General features: G+C 38.5%; 1 protein-coding gene across 3 annotated transcripts; it reads right to left on the reverse strand.

The window, feature by feature from the left end:
- Positions 1-741: 741 nt before the first annotated feature.
- On the reverse strand, positions 742-12,811 carry dck.1.S (deoxycytidine kinase, gene 1 S homeolog). Of its 3 annotated transcripts, XR_005964067.1 has the most exons (8): positions 12,560-12,806; positions 10,271-10,386; positions 9,730-9,923; positions 8,234-8,381; positions 7,963-8,078; positions 6,799-6,898; positions 5,071-5,417; positions 742-3,748 (listed from the first exon to the last, which is right to left on the reverse strand). XR_005964067.1 is itself a non-coding variant. In NM_001095538.1 (7 exon segments), coding segments are annotated over 7 exon segments (798 nt in total). In that variant the 5' UTR covers positions 12,657-12,676; the 3' UTR covers positions 4,757-5,390.
- Positions 12,812-20,324: the final 7,513 nt, after the last annotated feature.

Genomic DNA, 20,324 nt, shown 5'->3' on the forward strand with positions numbered 1-20,324 from the left:
AGAAGTAAATAACATTTGCCCCTTCCCATCCCCAATTTGCATGTGCAGGTTCGGTATTCGGCCAAATCTTTCACGAAGGATTCGGGGGTTCGGCTGAATCCAAAATAGTGGATTAGGTGCATCCCTAATGCTTATAGGATTTTCTCTTTTTATTGTATTAGGCATGTCTCTTTTGGGGTGTTATCTTTCTGTTCTAGACTTTTCTATCCTGACATTCGTTTCATGCCAGAGGGACCTAGAACTGAAATATATCATGTCAGGATAGAGGGTCTTGATTCGAGAGATAAACAGAGCAATAACCCATGAAAACGAATCAATAGGAAGCATTTACTGGTCACCTGTAGAAATGTAAATATCTTATACCTGCTATCCCACAGCCATAGTCCATTCCCAGAGACTATTATTCCACTGCTACTATAGGTACCATCTCTCCCTACTATACCTGCTATCCCACAGTCACAGCCTCTAGCAATTACAGATGCAAAGAGAGAGGCAATTGTCAAGTTCAAAGATCTTCAAGAATACACAAAAAGGATTCCTATACCTGCAACTGTGGAGAAAAACACATTACAGATCAGTGCATTATAAACAAGACCGCTGAGGAAAACTAAGAAATTATTCATAATGGGTATTCCATTGAAAGTTAATATTTATATGAAATATTACAGATATGTCCTTATGTACCACTGAAAACTAAGCTGGTAAGTAAAAAACAGAACAAGGATGATGGATCCGGAGAGATGCAGTTTTACGCAAATTTATAATAAAATGCAAAGGAAACTAAACAGACTGTACATGAATTAAGAGATTTGTTTGAAACAAAGTTCATGAACAATAAAATGTAAACAAACATTTTCACATATACTGCTTGAAATCTATCACCGGGAAGGACATGATCCCCCACGGCAATTAAGCAGCACCGCTTCATATCCCCTGCCCATAGGTTTACATGAAAACAACAATTACCAGAAAATTAGAAGAATATTATATTAAAGAAGCAAACAATGGTAAAGAGCTACAGTATATATTGGAAGGTTAATACAATCCTTGCAGAAAAGTCATTTACATACTATACATTAATCCCAATTATTCCATTTTTCTATTCAAGGTTTGGTTTAGACAGTTAAAGAGGACCCGTCGCCTTAAAAAAAAAAAATTCCAAATCCTATTTTATGATGTTAGTCGAGTAAAATAAACTTAGCTTACACTAAAAAATTATTAAAATATTTTTTTTTAGTCTTGGAATTCATAATCACGGCAAGCAGGCGTCATTTTGTAGTCACTGTTATTAAGGCAAGCTTTGCATCATGACAGAATCTTGTTTTATGTACCAGAATGAGGGACCTGATACTCTCGCCAATGTACTGGCTACACAATTAAATGGTTAGGAAAGAGGAGGAACATGAGGAGTGCAGTGAAATCTATCATTTTTATAACAGGTAGGGATGTTTTAATAAAAAGAAAAAAAAAATTTGGGTTTAATTTGAAAATTACTTATTTTTAGAGATGCACCGAAGCCACTATTTTGGATTCAGCCGAACCTCCGAATCCTTCATATAAGATTCCACCGAATACCGAACCAAATTTGCCTTTTTCTCCAAGTCCAAATTTTCGTCCAAATCCATATGCATATGCAAATTAGGGACGGGAAGGAAAATTGTGTGACTTTGTGTCACAAAACAAGGAAGTAAAAAATGTTTCCCCCTTCCCACCCCTAATTTGCATATGCAAATTAGGATTCAGTTTGGCTGGGCAGAAGGATTTGGCCAAATCCTGCTGAAAAAAAAAGTAGAATTCCGGACTAAATCTTGAATTCGGTGCATCCCTACTTATTTTACCTATACATATAGGTGACAGGTCCTCTTTAATATTCTACACTGTACAAAGACAGTCACTGTTAAAGGAAATACCATAATTTTGTTCTAAGTCTTAACTGGCCGGCTGGATATTATTAGTCAGGTCTTCTGCAATATCAGGTTACACTTACCATCCCGTTCCAAGAAATATATAACATTTATAATGTGCATGCAGGCATAAATCTTAGGGGGGGGGGGGGCTTGATGAATGTATGTTGTTCAATCTACCCATATGGAGTGCTGGAGCCAGTGTAAGTTGACTAATGACTTGTTTGGCACAGGATAAGAACTGGTAGATTACATTATTCCTTTAGAAACATACATTAAATAGCACCAACATCTGATTTAATAAATTAAAACACAGCAAATCCTGTATTAACCAAGTCCAAGAAATGTAACAGTTATGATCATCATTATGGGCAGGTTATTCCTATACAGAGAGGAATAAACTGACTCATTCAGCTCCTTGTGGGGCTTACAGATACAATATAGCAACATGCCAGAGCCGTCAAAGCATTTAGAGCTCGGCAAATATTAAGATGGCAGTTTTCTCAGTCACAATATAAATTGTCATGGGCTGGGCAAAGCAATTATAGAGGTGCACTGCCTTTATTATGGATGGAGAACAAAGTTATTTTAAAGGAGAACTAAAGTTAAATTACAAATACAGCTCAAAGTATTGGCCAGTATGTTAAGATCTGCTTACCAGAAGCTTTTCTACATCTGAGTTTCCTTTATTCTGAAATTAAATTCCAAATTATTGCCAAGTAGATTGAAAGTATATCACATTCCAACTATTAACAAAAATTCCCATCTCAGGGTGTGCACATGCGCACAACCATTCCCCTGTGCCCTGGGCATGCGCAATTAAAGGAACAGTAACATCAATTTTTTTTAAAAAAAAAAAATTCATTAGTATAGAACGAAATAAAAACACCAAGACAAATTAAACTTTAAAATAGCAAAGCCTTTATTAAGAAATAACTTACAGAAACTCCACTTCCTGTCCTCTACAGAAAAGGCGACAATAATCAATTGTGCGGCGCTCAATTTCTTCTCCCATCTTCTACTGGCAATGTGTGGAAGGCAATGTTGGTACTGCTGGAGTAACAAGTGCTCGGATACAACAGCCCTCCTTCTTGGTGCCCTGTGCCACTGTCCGGTAACTGTCCTCCGAGAAGTGCTGCACACACACCGCCGGACGCGCTGTTATCCTAAGTGTTCTGTCCCACACAGATCTCCCCCATTCCGAAATTCTCACAGCGCTGCCGCTCCGGCCACTGGAAGCCAAACTTGGGCGCTTTGCAGCCCTGCCTGGCTTTCTCACACAGTGACCGGCACTGGGGATGGACTGTTCCATATATGTGCATACTTTTCTTACAAGGCACACACACCGCCTGCTCCTCCAGCAGGAAGCCCGCAGTACGCCGGTGTGCACCGTGTTGGAACATGTGAGGGGAAAAGAAGTCACTGCTCTGAGTTTTAATCCAATATACCCATAGCACCGGTTGGGAAGCGGCTGGAAGGTGATACTGTCTGGCAGGTAAGGGGTGGGCCAGATGCCCTGTTATACTTTTCTTACATGGCATCTTATTCCACAGTAACTCTCATTCGGACACACCAACCAGGAGGACGTGGGGCTGGAGGTGCATCAGTTCTACCCGCTGGTGAAGGTGCAGTGTTCCCCGGAGCTGTGCTTCTTCCTGTGCTCCTGTAAGTGCCGGTGTGCACTGTGTTGGAACAGGCCATCCCCCGTGCCGGTTGCTGTGCGAGAGAGCCATACAGGGCTGCGAGGCACTCATGAACAAGTTTGGCTTCTATCACCTGCCAGTAGAAGATGGGAGAAGAAATCGAGCGCCGCACAATGGATTGTCGTCGACCTGTCACCTTTTCTGTAGAGGACAGGAAGTGGAGTTTCTGTTATTTATTTCTTAATAAAGGCTTTGCTATTTTAAAGTTTAATTTGTCTTGGTGTTTTTATTTCGTTCTATACTAAAGAATTAAAAAAAAAAAAAATTGATGTTACTGTTCCTTTAAATTGAATGCTTTCCCTATGCAGGGTCACATGACACCCAAACATCATCACTATCAATGCTTACTCCGTTCTATTTAAACTTTGTGCTTGAACAATTGTTGGTTAATCACATGAATAAATGCAATACTGATTACAGACCTCAGTCAGACAAAACACGCAGCCTTTCCTCCCCTGTTCGCAACACTATCTTGTAAGTGTAGAGTGAGAGCTTCTGTTACCATAGGGACGCAATGCTGTTCTAAACTCCCGCTCCGCTTACAAGATAGTGTTTTGAACAGGGGAGGAAAGGCTGCGTGTTTTGTCTGACTGAGGTCTGTAATCAGTATTGCATTTATTCATGTGATTAACCAATGACTTTTCAAGCACAGGGAAGTCAGTGGGGATCTAAGTCTAATGGGGAAGTGACGTATAGACTTAAGAACATGGTGCCCACTAAGTTATTGAACTATAGATAAGTTTGGAACGTGAGCAGAGCTTTTAAAAGGCACAGAGAGAAAACATAACCCAGCGTTTCAGGATAGGGAGTAATTGCCAACATTATGGGATAGTTTTGTAATTTTGCCTTTCCTTCTCCTTTAAGAGCGTCTGCTAATATTATTAAAATAATTACATTATGTATGGCTAGGTGTTTCTTCCACAAACTATGGTATGTGTATGGGAAGGGGGGAAGGGACATTCAGTTAAAATTCAGTCTGGTTAGATAAAATAATACATCTAGATGTATGAAAATGAAAGAATCTCATATTTGCATAGTTTTATAGAAAACACATACTCTATGGATGGAAGAAATATCCGGGGAGCCTTCTAGAAGGTATGCACACTGGTGCATAAAAGTAGGATAGTGAAAGTTGTAGCACCATCAGAGAATCTCAATAATGTATTTAAAATAATGACATTTATAAATGTTACACAAAATAATTATAGGATGCATTGTTCCTACATTAATCAATCTAGCACATTACCCTTTTGGCGGGATTTGCGCCTTTGGATATTACCATTTTATAATGCTAGAAGTGGTTTCAACAGCTAAAATTGTCAATGTCGACACTGTTATTTGGTCATCAATATATATACATTTACACAGTTTTTAGCAAGTAATATGGCTGATGCCAGACAAGGAGACTTGACGCAAAGGATATAAAGGGGATTTTTGCACTGTACAATGACTTGGTGACCTACTTCAAGTGATGCACCAGAAGTGGAGGATGGATAGATCTGTACAAAGTCAGTTAATAAAACGTTTAACCCTCTGCAAGTTGTCTTCAGTTCTGGAAGCCATAAAATGGGGTCTGTGAAAAAAGCATGGAGTCTTCTCCCTGGTAACGTTGGATTATGCAAGAAGCCAAACACCAGGGCAGAAGCACTGCATTAACAAAGAAACTAGAACACCTTTATAAAAATGCATAAAAACACGGAGGCACGTCCATTCCATTAACAAAGTCGTAAATCCGATAGTAAATTGAAGAACTATTTCACAGAAGAAGGAAAATGTCAGGTTGCTATAAAGTGCTCAAAAATTCTTTAACCTGGAAAGGAAAAGAAAAAAAAAAAATTTCAACAGATTGCTTAATTTAAAATAGATCTATACATACCAGAATGTTCCCTTCTGCTATAGTGCCGTATTCTGGTTTCCAGATAAAACATCCCATTCCTGAGGTTTTTACGCAAATACATTTGGAGTATTATAAATAGGGATGCACCGAATCCACTATTTTGGATTCGGCTGAACCCCCGAATCCTTCGTGAAAGATTCGGCCCTATACCAAACTGAATCTACATATGCAAATTAGGGGTGGGAAGGGGAAAACTTTTTTATTTCCTTGTTTTGTGACAAAAAAAAAGGCTGTTTGTACTCAGCTATACTATTTATTATTATTATTTCTACAAATACAAAAGCAACAGATATGACCCATGTGCCCTCCCCCTCAAGTCTCTGATTGGTTACTGCCTGGTAACTAGGGTAACCAGTCAGTGTAAACCAAGAGAGCTGAAAAGCAGGAAGTAGTGATCTGACTGACATGTTATACATCAAATCACTCCAGCCTTTATACATTACATTTTTGGCTAACTAACTATATTAGAAACATGTTTTATTTTGCACAGCCTATCTATTTACCCAGTTTTTATTTTTACACTGAATGAACAATTCCTTTAAAGACTTGTGTTTAACATGTTGCTCAGGAGTCATAGAACACAGCTTCAGACAGATCCCAGACATACTGTCATTCACTGCTCACTGAAGCAATTATGTAACTTATCAGCCCATATGCTCACTTAGTGGACAGAGTACAGGTATGGGATCCAGAAAGCTACAGACTCAATTTTATCAAAATAATCCAGATTTTTAAAAATTATTTCTGCTCTCTGTAAAACAGTACCATGTACTTGATCCAAACAAAGATACAATTAATCCTTATTGGAAACAAAGCCAGCCTATTGGGTTATCTAATGTCGACATGATTTTCTAATAGACTCGAGATATGAAGATCCAAATTATGGAAAGATCAGTTATTTGGAAAACCCCAGGTCCTGAACATTCTGTATAACCAGTCTCATAGCTGTACTTTATCACATTACAGGTGACCAATAACACTACACGCATTCAGTCAATTGAATTCAACATCATGTGTCTCTGGTCCTTGCATGCACCAATACATATATCTTGGCAAACATCCCTCAAGCAATTTCCATGGAAAACAGGAACAATATTAGCCTAAAGAGAGTAATCATGCAAGTTTGCTGTAACAAATAAGGATGTAATCTTCCCTAGAATGCAATATGAATACATTTTATGTGTTTCGATTTCAAGGGATCACGTTTAGCAGCACAGTATTATACAGTTGCAGTACATGTAACAGTAGATGTGTAAATGTAACAGCATACAAATGAATAAAACACTAAATATACCTTTTCAATTAGGCTCTCTTGCTTTGGTTTATTATCTTTGAAATCTTCATTTACATCTAAAGTCAGGATGGGGATTTCCTGCAGGTACGCAAAATCCGTTCTAATAAATGTTCAAAATAAAACAAACAAGGTGTCAGCAGCCAGAAAAGACTGCGTCGAAATTGATCATCACGAACAAACCATAATTAAGGGATTCTGTCAGGATTTTTTTGGTGTAGTTTTTATTTCTATATTACACTGTTTACACTGCACATAATTCACTCTACCATATAAAATGTAATTCCTGAACCAGCATGTGTATTTTTTTTTAAAATTCATAATATTTGTGCAGGCAGCCATCTCAGGTAATTTTGCCTGGTCATGTGCTTTCATAAAGAGCCAGCACATTAGAATGGAACTGCTTTCTGGCAGGCTGTTTCTCCAACTCAAATTAACTTATGTGTCTCAGTGGGACTTGGCTTTTTACTATTGAGTGCTGTTTTTGATCTACTAGGCATCTTGTGTTAGGGAGCTGCTATCTGGTTACCTTCCAATTGTTCTGTGGTTAGGCTGCTAGGGGTGGAAGTGATATCACTCCAACTTGCAGTACAGCAGTAAAGAGTAACTGAAGTTTTTCATAGCACATGTCACAAGACCGGGGGCTGGGAAACTGACAATATGTCTAACCCCATGTCAGATTTCAAAATTAAATATAAAAAAAATCTGTTTCCTCTTTTGACAAACAGATTTCAGTGCAGAATTCTGCAGGAGCAATACTATTAACTGATGTGTTTTGAAAGAAAAAAAAAAAAAAACTGGTCTGCTTTAAATTGTTTATTAAAGTTTTTCTAGCCGAAACTAAAAAGTCCACTTGATTAAATACATCTTTTGCAGCTGATGTAGGAGTCGGAAAGTCTTGTCAAGGAATGAGCCTGTGTATTCTGAATATATACCTGAATCTAAGGAAGGAACTACACAGACGATTTTGGTGCGATCCGACGCGCAAAAACGCAGGCGTCACATTGGATGCAACAGAAATAAGGTATGCCCAAGTTTTTGCGCAGCATGTCGGATCGCGACAAAGTAGTCCGTTTAGTTCCTCCCTAAGCCAGGACAGGTTTACACATACATCCACATTTTAAAAAACACAGGATGTTAAACCCACAGCAAATAATTAGAACTGACCTCATAGTTCTGTGATGAAGCCAGCTCTCATGCTTGTAATGAAGTTTTTCCAAATACTCCATGGGGATTCCCTGCTCTTCATCCCGCCCACGACAATGAATCCTGTTTAAACATTTCTGAAAGAGAAATAAAGCAATGGAGAGTGGAACAAGGAAAAATTTGAAGGAAAAACTCAAAAACTTACAAAATTAAAAAACAAACAGAACTTGCTAAACAATATACAAAATTGATATATAAACAAATTAAAAGGTAAACAGTCAAATTTAATTACCTCAGGGATGGCGCGGAGATAAATAATTCCATCTAGTTCAAGATCTGCACCGAACTGAGAATTCATCCAGTCATGCCAATCCTGGTAAACAGTCCATTCAGTCTCATTCATGCACTCTGTCTCATATAAATTGGATGCAAAGATATACCTAGCAAAAATAAAGTATGTCAGTGTTACTGAAATGTTATTTTACTTGAAGCTGTATTTTATCAGTGTAATGGTAATACAGTATAGTTCTAAAATCAGTCACTTTTTTGTGCTCAACTAAAGAATTCATTGTACCCCTGTAGCTCACCTGTCACATTTTATAACAAGGATTCTAGATATAAATCTAAGCTAACAGCACAGGATTCATTGCAATATCAGTTAGCCTAGAAATACAGGTACTGTATGGGACCTGTTATCCAGAATGCATGGGAACTAGGGCTTTCTGGATAACTGATGTTTCCGTAATTTGGATCTTAATCCCAAAAAGGCGTTGTTCACCTTTGAGCTAACTTTTAGTATGATGTAGAGAATGATATTCTGAGACACTTTGCAATTGGTTTTCATTTTTTAGTAGTTGGGGTTTTTGAGTTATTTAGCTTTTTATTCAGCAGCTCTCCAGTTTGCCATTTCAACTGTCTGGTTGCTAGGTTCCAAATGGCCTTAGCAACCATGCACAAATTTGAATAAGAGACTGAAATATGAATAGGAGAGGACCCGAATAGAAAGACAAGTAACAAAAAGTAGCAATAACAATAAAGGTATAGCCTTACAGAGCATTTATTTTTTAGATGAGGTCAGTGACTCCCATTTGAAAGCTGGAAAGAGTCAAAAGAAGAAGGCAAATAATTCAAAAACTATAAAAAATAAATAAATAACGAAGACCAATAGGCTGGTTCTTTTTCCGAAAAGGATTAATTGTATCTTAGTTTTGATCAAGTACAAGCTACTGTTTATTATTACAGAGAAAAAGGAAATCCTTTTTAGAAATTTGGATTATTTGAATAAAAGTCTACGGGAGAGGGCCTTTCCGTAATTCAGAGCTTTCTGGATAATGGGTTTCTGGATAACGTATGCCATACCTATATACTTTAAGGTGCAACATGTTTGAACGACTAAGTTACCTGGCATGGTCCTATCTGAGCTAGCTAGCGACATTGTAGCAATATCTACTGTTGGACTAGCTAGTACAGTATATGACTGCTGGCCATGGCAGTAGGTGTGCTCATGACATCACTACAAACATTGGGAGGGTTCAGAGATATTATGGACTACAATGCTATTTATTAAATGACTGGTGCCTAGCACTTGTCTCTGGCCAGCAATAACCACATGCAAGTCCATGAGCAACAACAGTTTTCCAGATGATGCCTCCTCTGATGGAGGACAAGGAAAGGCTTCCGAACTTCTACTTAACATTAATTTGTCTTTGCCATATTGCTTGGTAAATTCACCTACTTCATATTATTGCACTTATGTTGAGGAGCAAGATTATTTAGTTTTTACTTTACCTGTCACTATAGACTGAACGTTCAAAAAAGAGCACTGGATTTTCTGATTCTTTCAGTTTCCCTCCCAGAGCCTTCAGCTGGGCCCTGATGCGGCTCAGACAAGCATAGGACTGGAAAGTGAAAGACCAGCGCTCTGGCTTTTCATACATCATCTGGAGTAGATTACCTCCACTTTTCTGAGAGTTAGTTAGCTCCTGCGCAAAAACAGAATGAAAAAAAATGTAACGCAAAAATGAAAAATATAAACCAAGGACAAACACATTACAGATGTTTTTCTTAGTTAAAAAAATGCACTACACAAGGGTAGAGCGTTGAATACCTTGTACCTTCTTTCTAGCATTAACCCTTTTTTGTTATCTATAAACGTTCTACAAGAAAATGTAACTACAGGTAGCTGTTAATGTAACTTAAGTCTGATCCATTTAACCATTCACCTAGTTATGTAGAAAATACTAAGTGGCTGTTTAGCCTGCCTGTGTTCTGAATTATAGATGCACCTCGTTTCAATCGAATGAATGAGTTAATCACAAAGCAAAAATACCTCAAATTCATCTTTGCAGCTCTGAATATTGCACCATCTTGCTATGGGCTCAGGAACAACCTCCCAGTCTTCACTGGCCTTTGTGAGAATATTGACAAAGGTAGATTTCCCTGTAGCTGTGTGGAAACAATGGTAAGTATTTTGATATAACTGACAAGATGAGGAAGCACTTAATTTTCAAAGTTGTAAAAAGAAATCTTTTGTATTAGTTGATTAGCATTAGAAGACAGACTTAAGGTCCCCTACCATATAAAATGCTATGAGTGCTGCAGAGCCCCCTGTTGCTTCATTGTAAATGGATTACATCTGTTAATGACATGGAACAGTTGGCAACATAAGCCAATGAAACAATCAGCGTATGACAAATGCTGGATAGTCCTTGGTGGTAATAGAATTTAAACACTAATTCTACCCGCAGCAGAACTACAACTACCCTCTATAGCTCAATTGTGTTGAAAGGGAAAACTAAAATTGCATAGAATACTGTCTCAATGTAATACTTATCACATATTGGGGGGGGCTTGTACTGATATTTAGGCTTGGCATTTAGTGAGGAATTTGATTCACTGGTTATGAATAATGCACATTTCCTATCATTAGTGGGCGATTAAAATCCTTTTTAATGGGTCCATTCATTTCTAATTGCACCACAGGAAGTGCAGTGGGGGGTTGTATTTGTAAAACATTACAAAAATCCTTTAGGCCAAGTAATTTGTCCCCCAGAGGAAGCCAACTATGTTGCAAAATCAGCTTCACCACTGTAAATGGTTTTGAACTACATACTCAATTAATCACAAGGCTAGAAAGTCACATCATTTTGGGGGATCATAACGACCCAACCCATTTAGGGCCCAACCTATAGTTTAAGAATCACTGGGCTAGGTTCTCTTATATTTACATCTAATTAACAGACCCTTTTGATACATGTTACATGCAGCAGCGTTCAGAAAGTGTGTGAAGGAAGACCAATGGGAATCAAGGAAACAAACAAAAAGATTTGTCTTCCAAGTGGGCAGGTTTTTTTCCCACTATTTTTGGCAAATTGTGGCTCGCTTTTCTTCCTTTCAGCTGACCAACAGATCAGAACCCTCACTCAACCCACCAGGATCATCAATCTGAATGGCTGATGCCCAAATGCTTAGCTAGTAATGCTGAAATTCACAATCGTATACAAAACGGAGAGTATGTTGACACAATCAACCAGGGTATTTATGGCGGTTGCAGCAGCACAAAGGTCAGAATTACTCTTGAGAAAGGTGTCGGGGTAATTCTCATTCGGTGGCAAAGGTATCCGCTTTCTTTTTCGGATTATCTTTTTGTGACTAAACTTGAGTGGTAGTTGTGCATCTTGCGGACAGTTTTGTCATAATATATATATATATATTTATATATATGTGTGACCAAACTGACCTTTTTCTGTTACTTCTTATGATTTTGTAAATGTATATCTTTTGCAATACCACCCTGTCTGTTTCTTCGGTGTGCAAGCCCTTTGTATAAGATTTAGTCTATTGTTTTGCCTTGTACAGGGGCATTTATTCGGGCCTACTGCACCTGGAATTAACTAAAGTATATTTTGATACTATTGGTACATTAGAGTGTCCTCCATTGATCAATATTTCTAAATTCACAAAGCTGCCAGAGCAAATCGTGCCATGTATGGTCACCCTATACAAGTCTAACAAACAGGGTGTGAGTGCCAGTGTTCAGTATGTGAGACATTAACCCCTATCTATCCCTATGAAGCACCCCAGGACACACAATATTATGGACAATAGCCATAGAACGACAACATCATCCCACTCTCATTATTCCTGTCAGGGCAGTGGCTCCAGTGCTGGGGAAACCAGGCCTCTCTCAGTATCCAACTCGCAACTATAACGGGAACTTGTAGCCTGTAGGGTCACAAACCCATGAATGGGTCTCCCCAATCCGCTGACAAGTAACTCGTCTGTAGCTCAGTGGAAGCGCGGCAATGAGTCAGAGCAGCGGGCGGGAACATACCAAGCCATTCCCAGCGCCACATCCTGACACCTGTCATTAGACTAAACCTGCAAGCACCCGGCGGGAGATAAAGAGACTGGGAAATGTAGTGAAACATTTATATATTGCAAGTTATGCGGCTGAATTGTCATGCTCTAGCGTTCCGCTATCACTTCCCTCGCCCAGTTACTCAAGAATTATTTGCCACTATTCAGTGCACACCCGCTGCTAAGACAAAGATGGACTGGCCCGTCATGCCAATCAGTCCGCTACATTCGCACACACGCCACTGCAGCAGACGCTTACCAATGTTTCCCTCTATGGAGATCCTCTTGACCTTGCGCTTCTTGCCTGAGGGGGATGGCGGCAATTCGATGCAAATCCGCTTCGGTGGAGTGGCCATGTCACCCTCAGTAGTGCTACAGACCAGGACTGAAATGTTCTACACCAGGGTATCTCCCGCTTAATTACAAGTTTGAGTTTTGGCGCTAAATGCACCCCTACCCGAATGGAACTTGGTCACGTCCCATAAGCGATTATTTTCCTCAGAAGCAGAACCAATTAGAAACACGGCCGCCGCTGCTCCCTCTGACGTCAATCATACACAAGCCAATGAGCGGCGATCTATTGTATATGGCAGCTGTATACGGCCTGCTTTGTATCTGTATGAGCTTTGTTCGAGGGGGTGTTTCCGCGCCAGACTCTGTAAAGTGACAATTTCAGTACTGTGTGTTACAGGAAGCAAGGAAGCAATATAAATAAAAAGCTAAATAAAGCTCACATATTGGTGCTACTTTGTGTGCGTAGTAAAAACACAATTAGCTGAACAAATGTAGTTATTACTTATGCATTATAGTGGGGCTGACCTAATGATTTGTGGCACTGAATAGTTATGGAACTGTAGAGACAAGCAGCTGTGGGCCAAATACGATGGGGCCTGAAAAGAGAATTTTTTAAATTTATTTTGAATGTAGCAGTCATACAGAGATAAATACTGGTTTGTAACTGCGCCCAAGACAAGTCACTGAGATATGCTGTATTTGAGTGGTCTCAGGCAGAACACCCTTACATATTTCACCATCTCTCACAGACGAGCCCTTGGAAGGTGGAGGAAGGGGTCAGAGGGCGCTGCACTGTAATTTTTAACACAGTATTCAAAATAATAAAGCATACTTGGTTCTTATATCAAATAAACAATATCAAATTATTTTACCCACATGCAGAGCCGCTATCAGGGGGTAAAAGAAGGGGGTTCTCTTGTTCGGGGTCCAGTGAAATTGGCATCTGAAGAAGGGTCCAAGCATGCAGCAAAAGTTACAGTATAAGTTGCATAAGTTATGTATAGTTACTTATGCAATTTACATAACTTCCACAAAACTGCCCTAACTTGCCTAGGAATTTAAAAGGCACCTGTTGGCAAATATATATGATCCCCAACCAAAGGTGAGGGCTAATAGAGCCTGCACCCCAGTTGGGGGGGGGGGGGTTTTCTTTTTTCTTTTTAAAATTGCCCCCCAACCAGCACAAGGACACTCACACCAGGAGGGAACTTTGGGTGCAAGCAGCCATGTCAGTCAGAGTGCATGTGCATAATGTACCTCTGACATCATGTGTTGCATCATTGTTGCATTCATTAATTATGCGCATGAGTGTGCCCCAACATGGCAGCTTGAACTGAGAACTCCCTCCCGGTGCGGGTGGCCTAGCGCTGGCGGGGGCATTTAAAAAGAAACTACTGTTAGCCCCATCCGGAGTACGGGCTCATTAAGCCCTCACCTTTGGTTGGAGATAATATATTTTTCCAATACATGCCCTTTAATGTATCTTACATAGAAACTTGCATAAGTTACGTATCAAACATTGGCAGTGCAGAGAAGCTTAACGGGAGCAGCATGGGCAAACTCGTTGACCACCAATAAATTGAAAAACTCACTGACACCAATACCTGACTGACTTAGCATATTAATTCTTTCATTAACTGATTATATGAGCTGCTTATTATAGAGTAGCAGCTGTTTCATTGGGATCTATTTACTGAATTATTTTTTCAGAAATAGAAGGACTAGTTATTTGGCCCCACAGCAAGATCTTTGGGCCCCCATAGACTTATGCAATTTACAAAACCTATGCAAACATGTTACATATGCAAAAACATACTTTACAAAAGAAACTAAAGCTGGCCATAGACGCAAAGATAAAGTCAGTGGTGTAACATTGGTAACTACTGTACTTTTGGAAGCCTAAATTATCCATGACAAACTAAAATCGCTATAAAATAATTAATTGTAAAAATTACTGTACCTAACCTGGAATAAAGCAAAAGTTTTTAGATTGAATTGAAAAACATATCATCTCAGAAACAATTTTTTAAACCTCCCTCCTACCAAATTTTTAACATCAGAAAGTTGAAATAACACAATTTTGTCACTTTTAATTTTTTTCCCTTGAACTCTATGTTAACAGATACATAATTGTGATGGTGTAATTTGCAAATGATACTCCAGTTCACCTTCGTGTACTTGAAATGTCAGTGCTTATTTGGAATCCCAGTCTGTGCCTAAACAGTTTTTGGGGGTTTTTTTAAGCATTTTTCAACTGTTTGTAACATAGTTACCTAGGTTGAAAAAAGTCACATGTCCGTCAAGTCCAACCTGTCTAACTGCTAGTTGATCCAGAAGAAAGCAAAAACCCCACCCTTAAGCTGGCCATAGATATATCACCAAACAAGCGGATCTCTCCCTGATCAACCACATCGAGGTGGGTGATATTGGGCCCTAGGGCCCAACGATCGGATCATAATGCATCTGATATGGGCGGTCGGATTGCGGGATCGCATAAACACACAGATGCAACCACAATCCAATCAGATTTTTCAATCTGTCCGATCAAAATCTGACAGATTTTCGGCCAGATATCGATCGGGAAAACACGTCAGGTTGCCCCACACGCGGGCCAATAAGCAGCCGAATCGGTCTGTCGGCAGATTTTATCTGCCCCTGTATGGGGGGGCCTTTAAACCTCTCCAATTTGCCTCAAAGGGGGAAACAGTGGTGTAGCTGTAGAGGAAGTGGGGGGGGGCTGGAACATTGGGTGTGCTGAATTCTATGATCTATGACTTTTAATATTCCGCTTTGTCCTTTTTTCCAAATAAGCAAAACACAATTTGTGGTCAAACAAGATATTTATTTGTAATAAAAACAAAACTCACTTTTTACTAAAGGGAAAAAAAGGATTTTAAATATTTTAAGCCATCAAATACAATCTGTATACATTATTTACAACTGTCTACATTTTGCAGAGCTTTAAACATTCCTAATCTGTCTTTTAATGCTTGACTTAAAATTGGTTATTGTTAAAAACCTGAAGCAGTATTGGCACACATAGCGTACACTTATAGTTGAGGGTTATACATAAATACTAAAGTCCAACTTTAAACAAACCAAGGAAACAAACATTGAGTCTTTGCTGATCTTTAAAGTCAAACATTAATTTGCATTTCTTTCATTTATTTAAAACTAAAAACAGCCAAAACAGTCTTTATATGGCAAAAGTATGGTAGTTCTACAGAAGGCCTTGTTAAGTATTAGAATTACTACTGGGTGGATCTGAGCTAAAATAGACTTGGATGTTAATCTAGTGCAGCGATATAGTAGATTTCTAGTCTCTAGTCAGATAATGGCAATATACCTGTTTGTGACTTTTTGGTTGGACCACCAACCTATGCAATAAAGTAATAATGAAGAGTACATGTCTGAATGGCTAAGTGGGAGTTTCATATCTGAGACTTTATCTTAAAAAAATAAAACAGATACCACCATGTTTTCTACCTTTAACAAACTGACTTACTTTATGAAATCAGAAGGCAGGACTGCATACTTTTTTAACAAAAAAATATATATTAACAAATACCAAGAGCAGCCAATCAGATATTTGCTTTTATTATTCTATCTACCTAAACAATGCTAACTGCCAATTGCCAGATATTGGTGCACAGTGAGCCCACTGTGTTATTTTCACATACAATATTTCATGATAGTGAATCCCCAGTTATTAAGTAGTTTAAATTCAATAGAAAACTGTAACAGCTGGTGTGATATATTTGTTCAGGCATCTTGTGGGTATCTTTATGAATTTATTTTAGAGACCAAGAACACTGCAATGTTGTAAAGCAATAAGAAGAATCAGTTTCTCTGAATGCAACTTGTGGCCTAGGAATTCCACAGAGTAACAAGATTATCTGACCACTTGTCTCTCATTAATTAACTAAGAACAAAATCTGTGCCCTGAGATTTGCTTTGTTTTATAAAATAGAACATATTTATGATGAATCCAAATAAATGTGAATGTGATAGTCTTTTTCTAGTGTGAATGCATAAACACTATGTGCCAACAATATCAATTATCCAACAGGCAAAATGTCTCTACAGCAATTTAGTTTAGTCACATATTTGCATCTTTACATTAGAAATATTGATCATTAAATATTCTCTTATTATTGTAAAGTAATATTTACCCTGGAACATAATTTATTTTCAGTTATCAGGTGATATAGTGAGGCCTACATTTCTGTATGAACTGCCATTTGGGGTACAATCATTTCATCCTTAAAAAGAGAGTAAAAGCTTCAATATTCTACAGTAATTCCCAAACAATTATTTTGCAATATTTACTTCTTTTGGTGGAATAATGTTTATGTTGTAATCAATAATAGATGACATATATTTCATACAGCACCTCATCATACCTCACAAAATTGTTGATCTGTTATATTATGTTGCTATGAATAATAGTGACAAGGGCTAAGCATATATTTTTGACATATCTGCCAGTGACTTTGCATTTGTGCATATCCCACATATTTTTATACTAACTATGGAAAGTCTCATAGAAAAATACACCAAACAGGTTTGGTATTGACAAGTAAGTGGTAATAATTAAAAGGCTCCCCGTGGTTTACACTGTAAATTAAAAACTATTTGCACATTTTACTGTATACACTATACACCAACAAATAAAATGAGTGCAGCATTTAAGAGATTGCAACATATATTGTATTTTGAAAGGGATCACTGTGCACAGCGGTGATAACGTTGAAGAAAGCAGGCCCCTATTTTAACACTTCAGAGGAGACCAGATAAGAAAGACCTAATACTGAGTGGGTAATAATACTTTGTTTCACTGTGTTACATCTAACTCACACATTCCTTGTGCCACATGCTATCATAATGTCACACCGCAAATAGTATGGGACAATAGCCAATTAAACAAACTAGACGTACTTTGATGTTTTCCAAGCTTAGCAAGCCTAAGTGATATCACAGCTTTCCTTTCCTGTAAAGTAAACAGGTCAACCTGTCAATATGTTGGTTCAGCAGAAGAAGAAGTACAAAAGTGTAGATGAAATAGTGGCATTACACTACCTTGTGGTATAATTGACTAGAACTAGAGCATGTTTTATTTAATATAGTGGTCATATCTTTGATGAGGTGAGATGCTGTATAACAGAAGTGCCCATACTTTACTAATGCGGGGTCTACTTCTGGTGATGTTGTGCCATTATGATCTACTTCCATAATATCATTGTTAGCCTTCTGTTCCATGGAAAATATTACTTAAATATTATATTGATTCATGAGGGAAATTATATTGGTATATTTAATAAACAACTATTTCTTATGTAAAATTAACATAATAAATATCTGAATGAAAAGCATGAAACAAGAGGGAGATTTATACAGGCTGTTTGTTGTCTTCAGATCTACTGATCACCAGCTAAAGATCTACTGGTAGATCCCGATCTACCTTTTGGGCACCCCTTCTGTATAACATATATAGGTGTTTTGATTTTAACTTTTACACAGAAGACTTTTAAGCTGTATTTTCTAAATCAGCACTCTGCATGATTGACACTCTGTGTACTAGACTGCTAATCATTCTCATGGGTGGATTGGATGCTGCAGCTAAAAGCTATATTATAGTATATTTAGAAACGTTTGAGGGGAAAAACAGATTGTATATGCCTCCCTGAGAGGGACAAGAACATTTTGAAACTCTAAGCCAGGGATCCCCAACCTTTTTCACCCGTGAGCAACACTCAGATTTAAAAAGAGTTTGGGAGCAACACAAGCACGGAAAATGTTCCTGGGTGGTGCCAAATAAGGGTTGTGATTGGCTATTGGTAGCCCCTATGTGGACTTGCAGCCTGCAGGAGTGTCTGTTTGGCAATACATCTGGTTTTTATGCAACCAAAACTTGTAAGCTCCTGCTTTGAGGCCACTGGGACCAACATCCAAGGGGTTGAGGAGCAACATGTTGCTCACGAGCTACTGGTTGGGGACCACTGCTCTAAGCCCATTACACACCAGTAGTTACCAACTTCATCTTATTTTTGGTTGTGTTTTATCAGGGTTTTTAACGCACCTATTGTAATTCTTGTTCAACCAACAGGGCAGGGTTAGACTTCACCGCACAAAATTTTACTGAACCATCTGCCCATCATAATAGAAAAGCATCAAAATAATCTCTTGTAACCTACCTGCATATGAAACAGAGTTAAGATATCCAACTTTTTTCTATTTCTTTTATTTCTGCCTGTTTTTAAACAGCATATGCCGCTTTATTCTATTAACACAAGATTGTGACCTAGCTGCATTAAAGGAAAAGTTAAGCTAACTAAAGAAGTAGCTAGAAATGTTGTAAATTATGTTTTGGTTTTCCACCAGCCCGAGGCAACCACAACACTTTAGCAGTAAAGATCTGGGCCTCCAAAGATGTCCCAGTAGCTCCCCATCTTCTTACAGGCAAACCTAATTTTCTGCTTGATAATTTACAATAACCCCTAAGCTTAACTTCTCAACAGCTGCTCAGAGCCCACTGAACATGTGAGTGTTGCAGACAGGCCTGGACTGGGAATCAAAATAGGCCCTGCCATTCCAAGTATGCAGAGGCCCAAACAGCCCCCAACCAGCCCAAACAGCCCCCAACCAGCCTACTCTATGGTAACTTTCTATGGAACCATACAGCAGCCCCTCTGCCAGAACCCACAGATTGCCTGTCCGGGCCTGGTTGCAGACACTTTCCAAGATGGTGACCCCCTGTAACAAGTTTGAAGTCCTGGATCATTGTTGCTATTGAGAAGCTGAAACTTTGGCACAATACGTTCAGTATATAAAACATGGTATTTTTAGCCATATTTATGTTTAAAGAACATGCCTCTGATCTTGACAAGGCACTTAGTATGTGAATAAATTTCTGTAAAATATAACAATTATTAAGAAATTTAAAGAAAAGAATGGAAATCTAGGGAAGAGTATGCCACTGGTTATGATGCTGAAATCTGATGCTTCCATGTGAGCTCATGTGCCTGAATCAAATCATTGTTGATAAGCTGACAAAGTGCATGTCCTGGGGTGTCTAGTGCTGGCTGCTGTACTGTGGTACCCTGAGCCAAACTGCATAAAATCACATCAAAATGAGCATAACATCTCAGGCATTTATCAGGCACAAGTAATAAAAATGTAGAGTATAAAATATGCTTATTCCATAGCTACAGAGACTATTTCTATAGTAACTTGCAACATGGCATGGTCAAAGAACCGGCAGGTAATGGGTTAAGAAAGATGTTTAAGGTTTTTGGAGAATAAGGCTTTATGAACATTGGTGTTTACTTTGCTACTGCAACTAACAGCTGCAAGGTTTTTCATTTCAACAAGGTTGTCAGTCTTAGCGTGTGAATATCACACAATGAGCCAAATTCAATTTTCACTTAATGAATGAGATATGTTTTTTTAATTTAATTAAATCTGGCCCAGTGTCTGCTACTGATTAGAATATTATGGAAAGTTTTATTAGGAACCTGTAACTAGCCTGTACGTTTTGTATGTGGAAACTTAGAGTCCCCTTATGATACCCAGTGAGACATGGGGAGGTTAACTGTGCCTGAGGCGAAGAAGCATGCTTTGCTACACGATTGCAACCTCCATCTTAAGACTGAATGCATAAGAATAAATGAGATACTAATCTACATCTTACGATTCCAAAGATCACAAGGAAGATAGTGCCAAGTACATTT

The sequence above is a fragment of the Xenopus laevis genome, chromosome 1S (assembly GCF_017654675.1).
Source record: "Xenopus laevis strain J_2021 chromosome 1S, Xenopus_laevis_v10.1, whole genome shotgun sequence".
In the NCBI taxonomy this organism is placed as follows: Eukaryota; Metazoa; Chordata; class Amphibia; order Anura; family Pipidae; genus Xenopus; species Xenopus laevis.

Bases quoted from the DNA above. Each gene is read 5' to 3' on its own strand.
- dck.1.S (XM_041576339.1), bottom strand. From the start codon at position 12,656: ATGGCCACTCCACCGAAGCGGATTTGCATCGAATTGCCGCCATCCCCC. The intron at 9,924-10,270 runs GTATTTTTGCTT...GTTTTTGCGCAG, and splicing joins GCTGCAAAGATGAATTTGAG to GAGCTAACTAACTCTCAGAA. The intron at 8,079-8,233 runs GTAATTAAATTT...TTTCTCTTTCAG, and splicing joins ATCTCCGCGCCATCCCTGAG to AAATGTTTAAACAGGATTCA.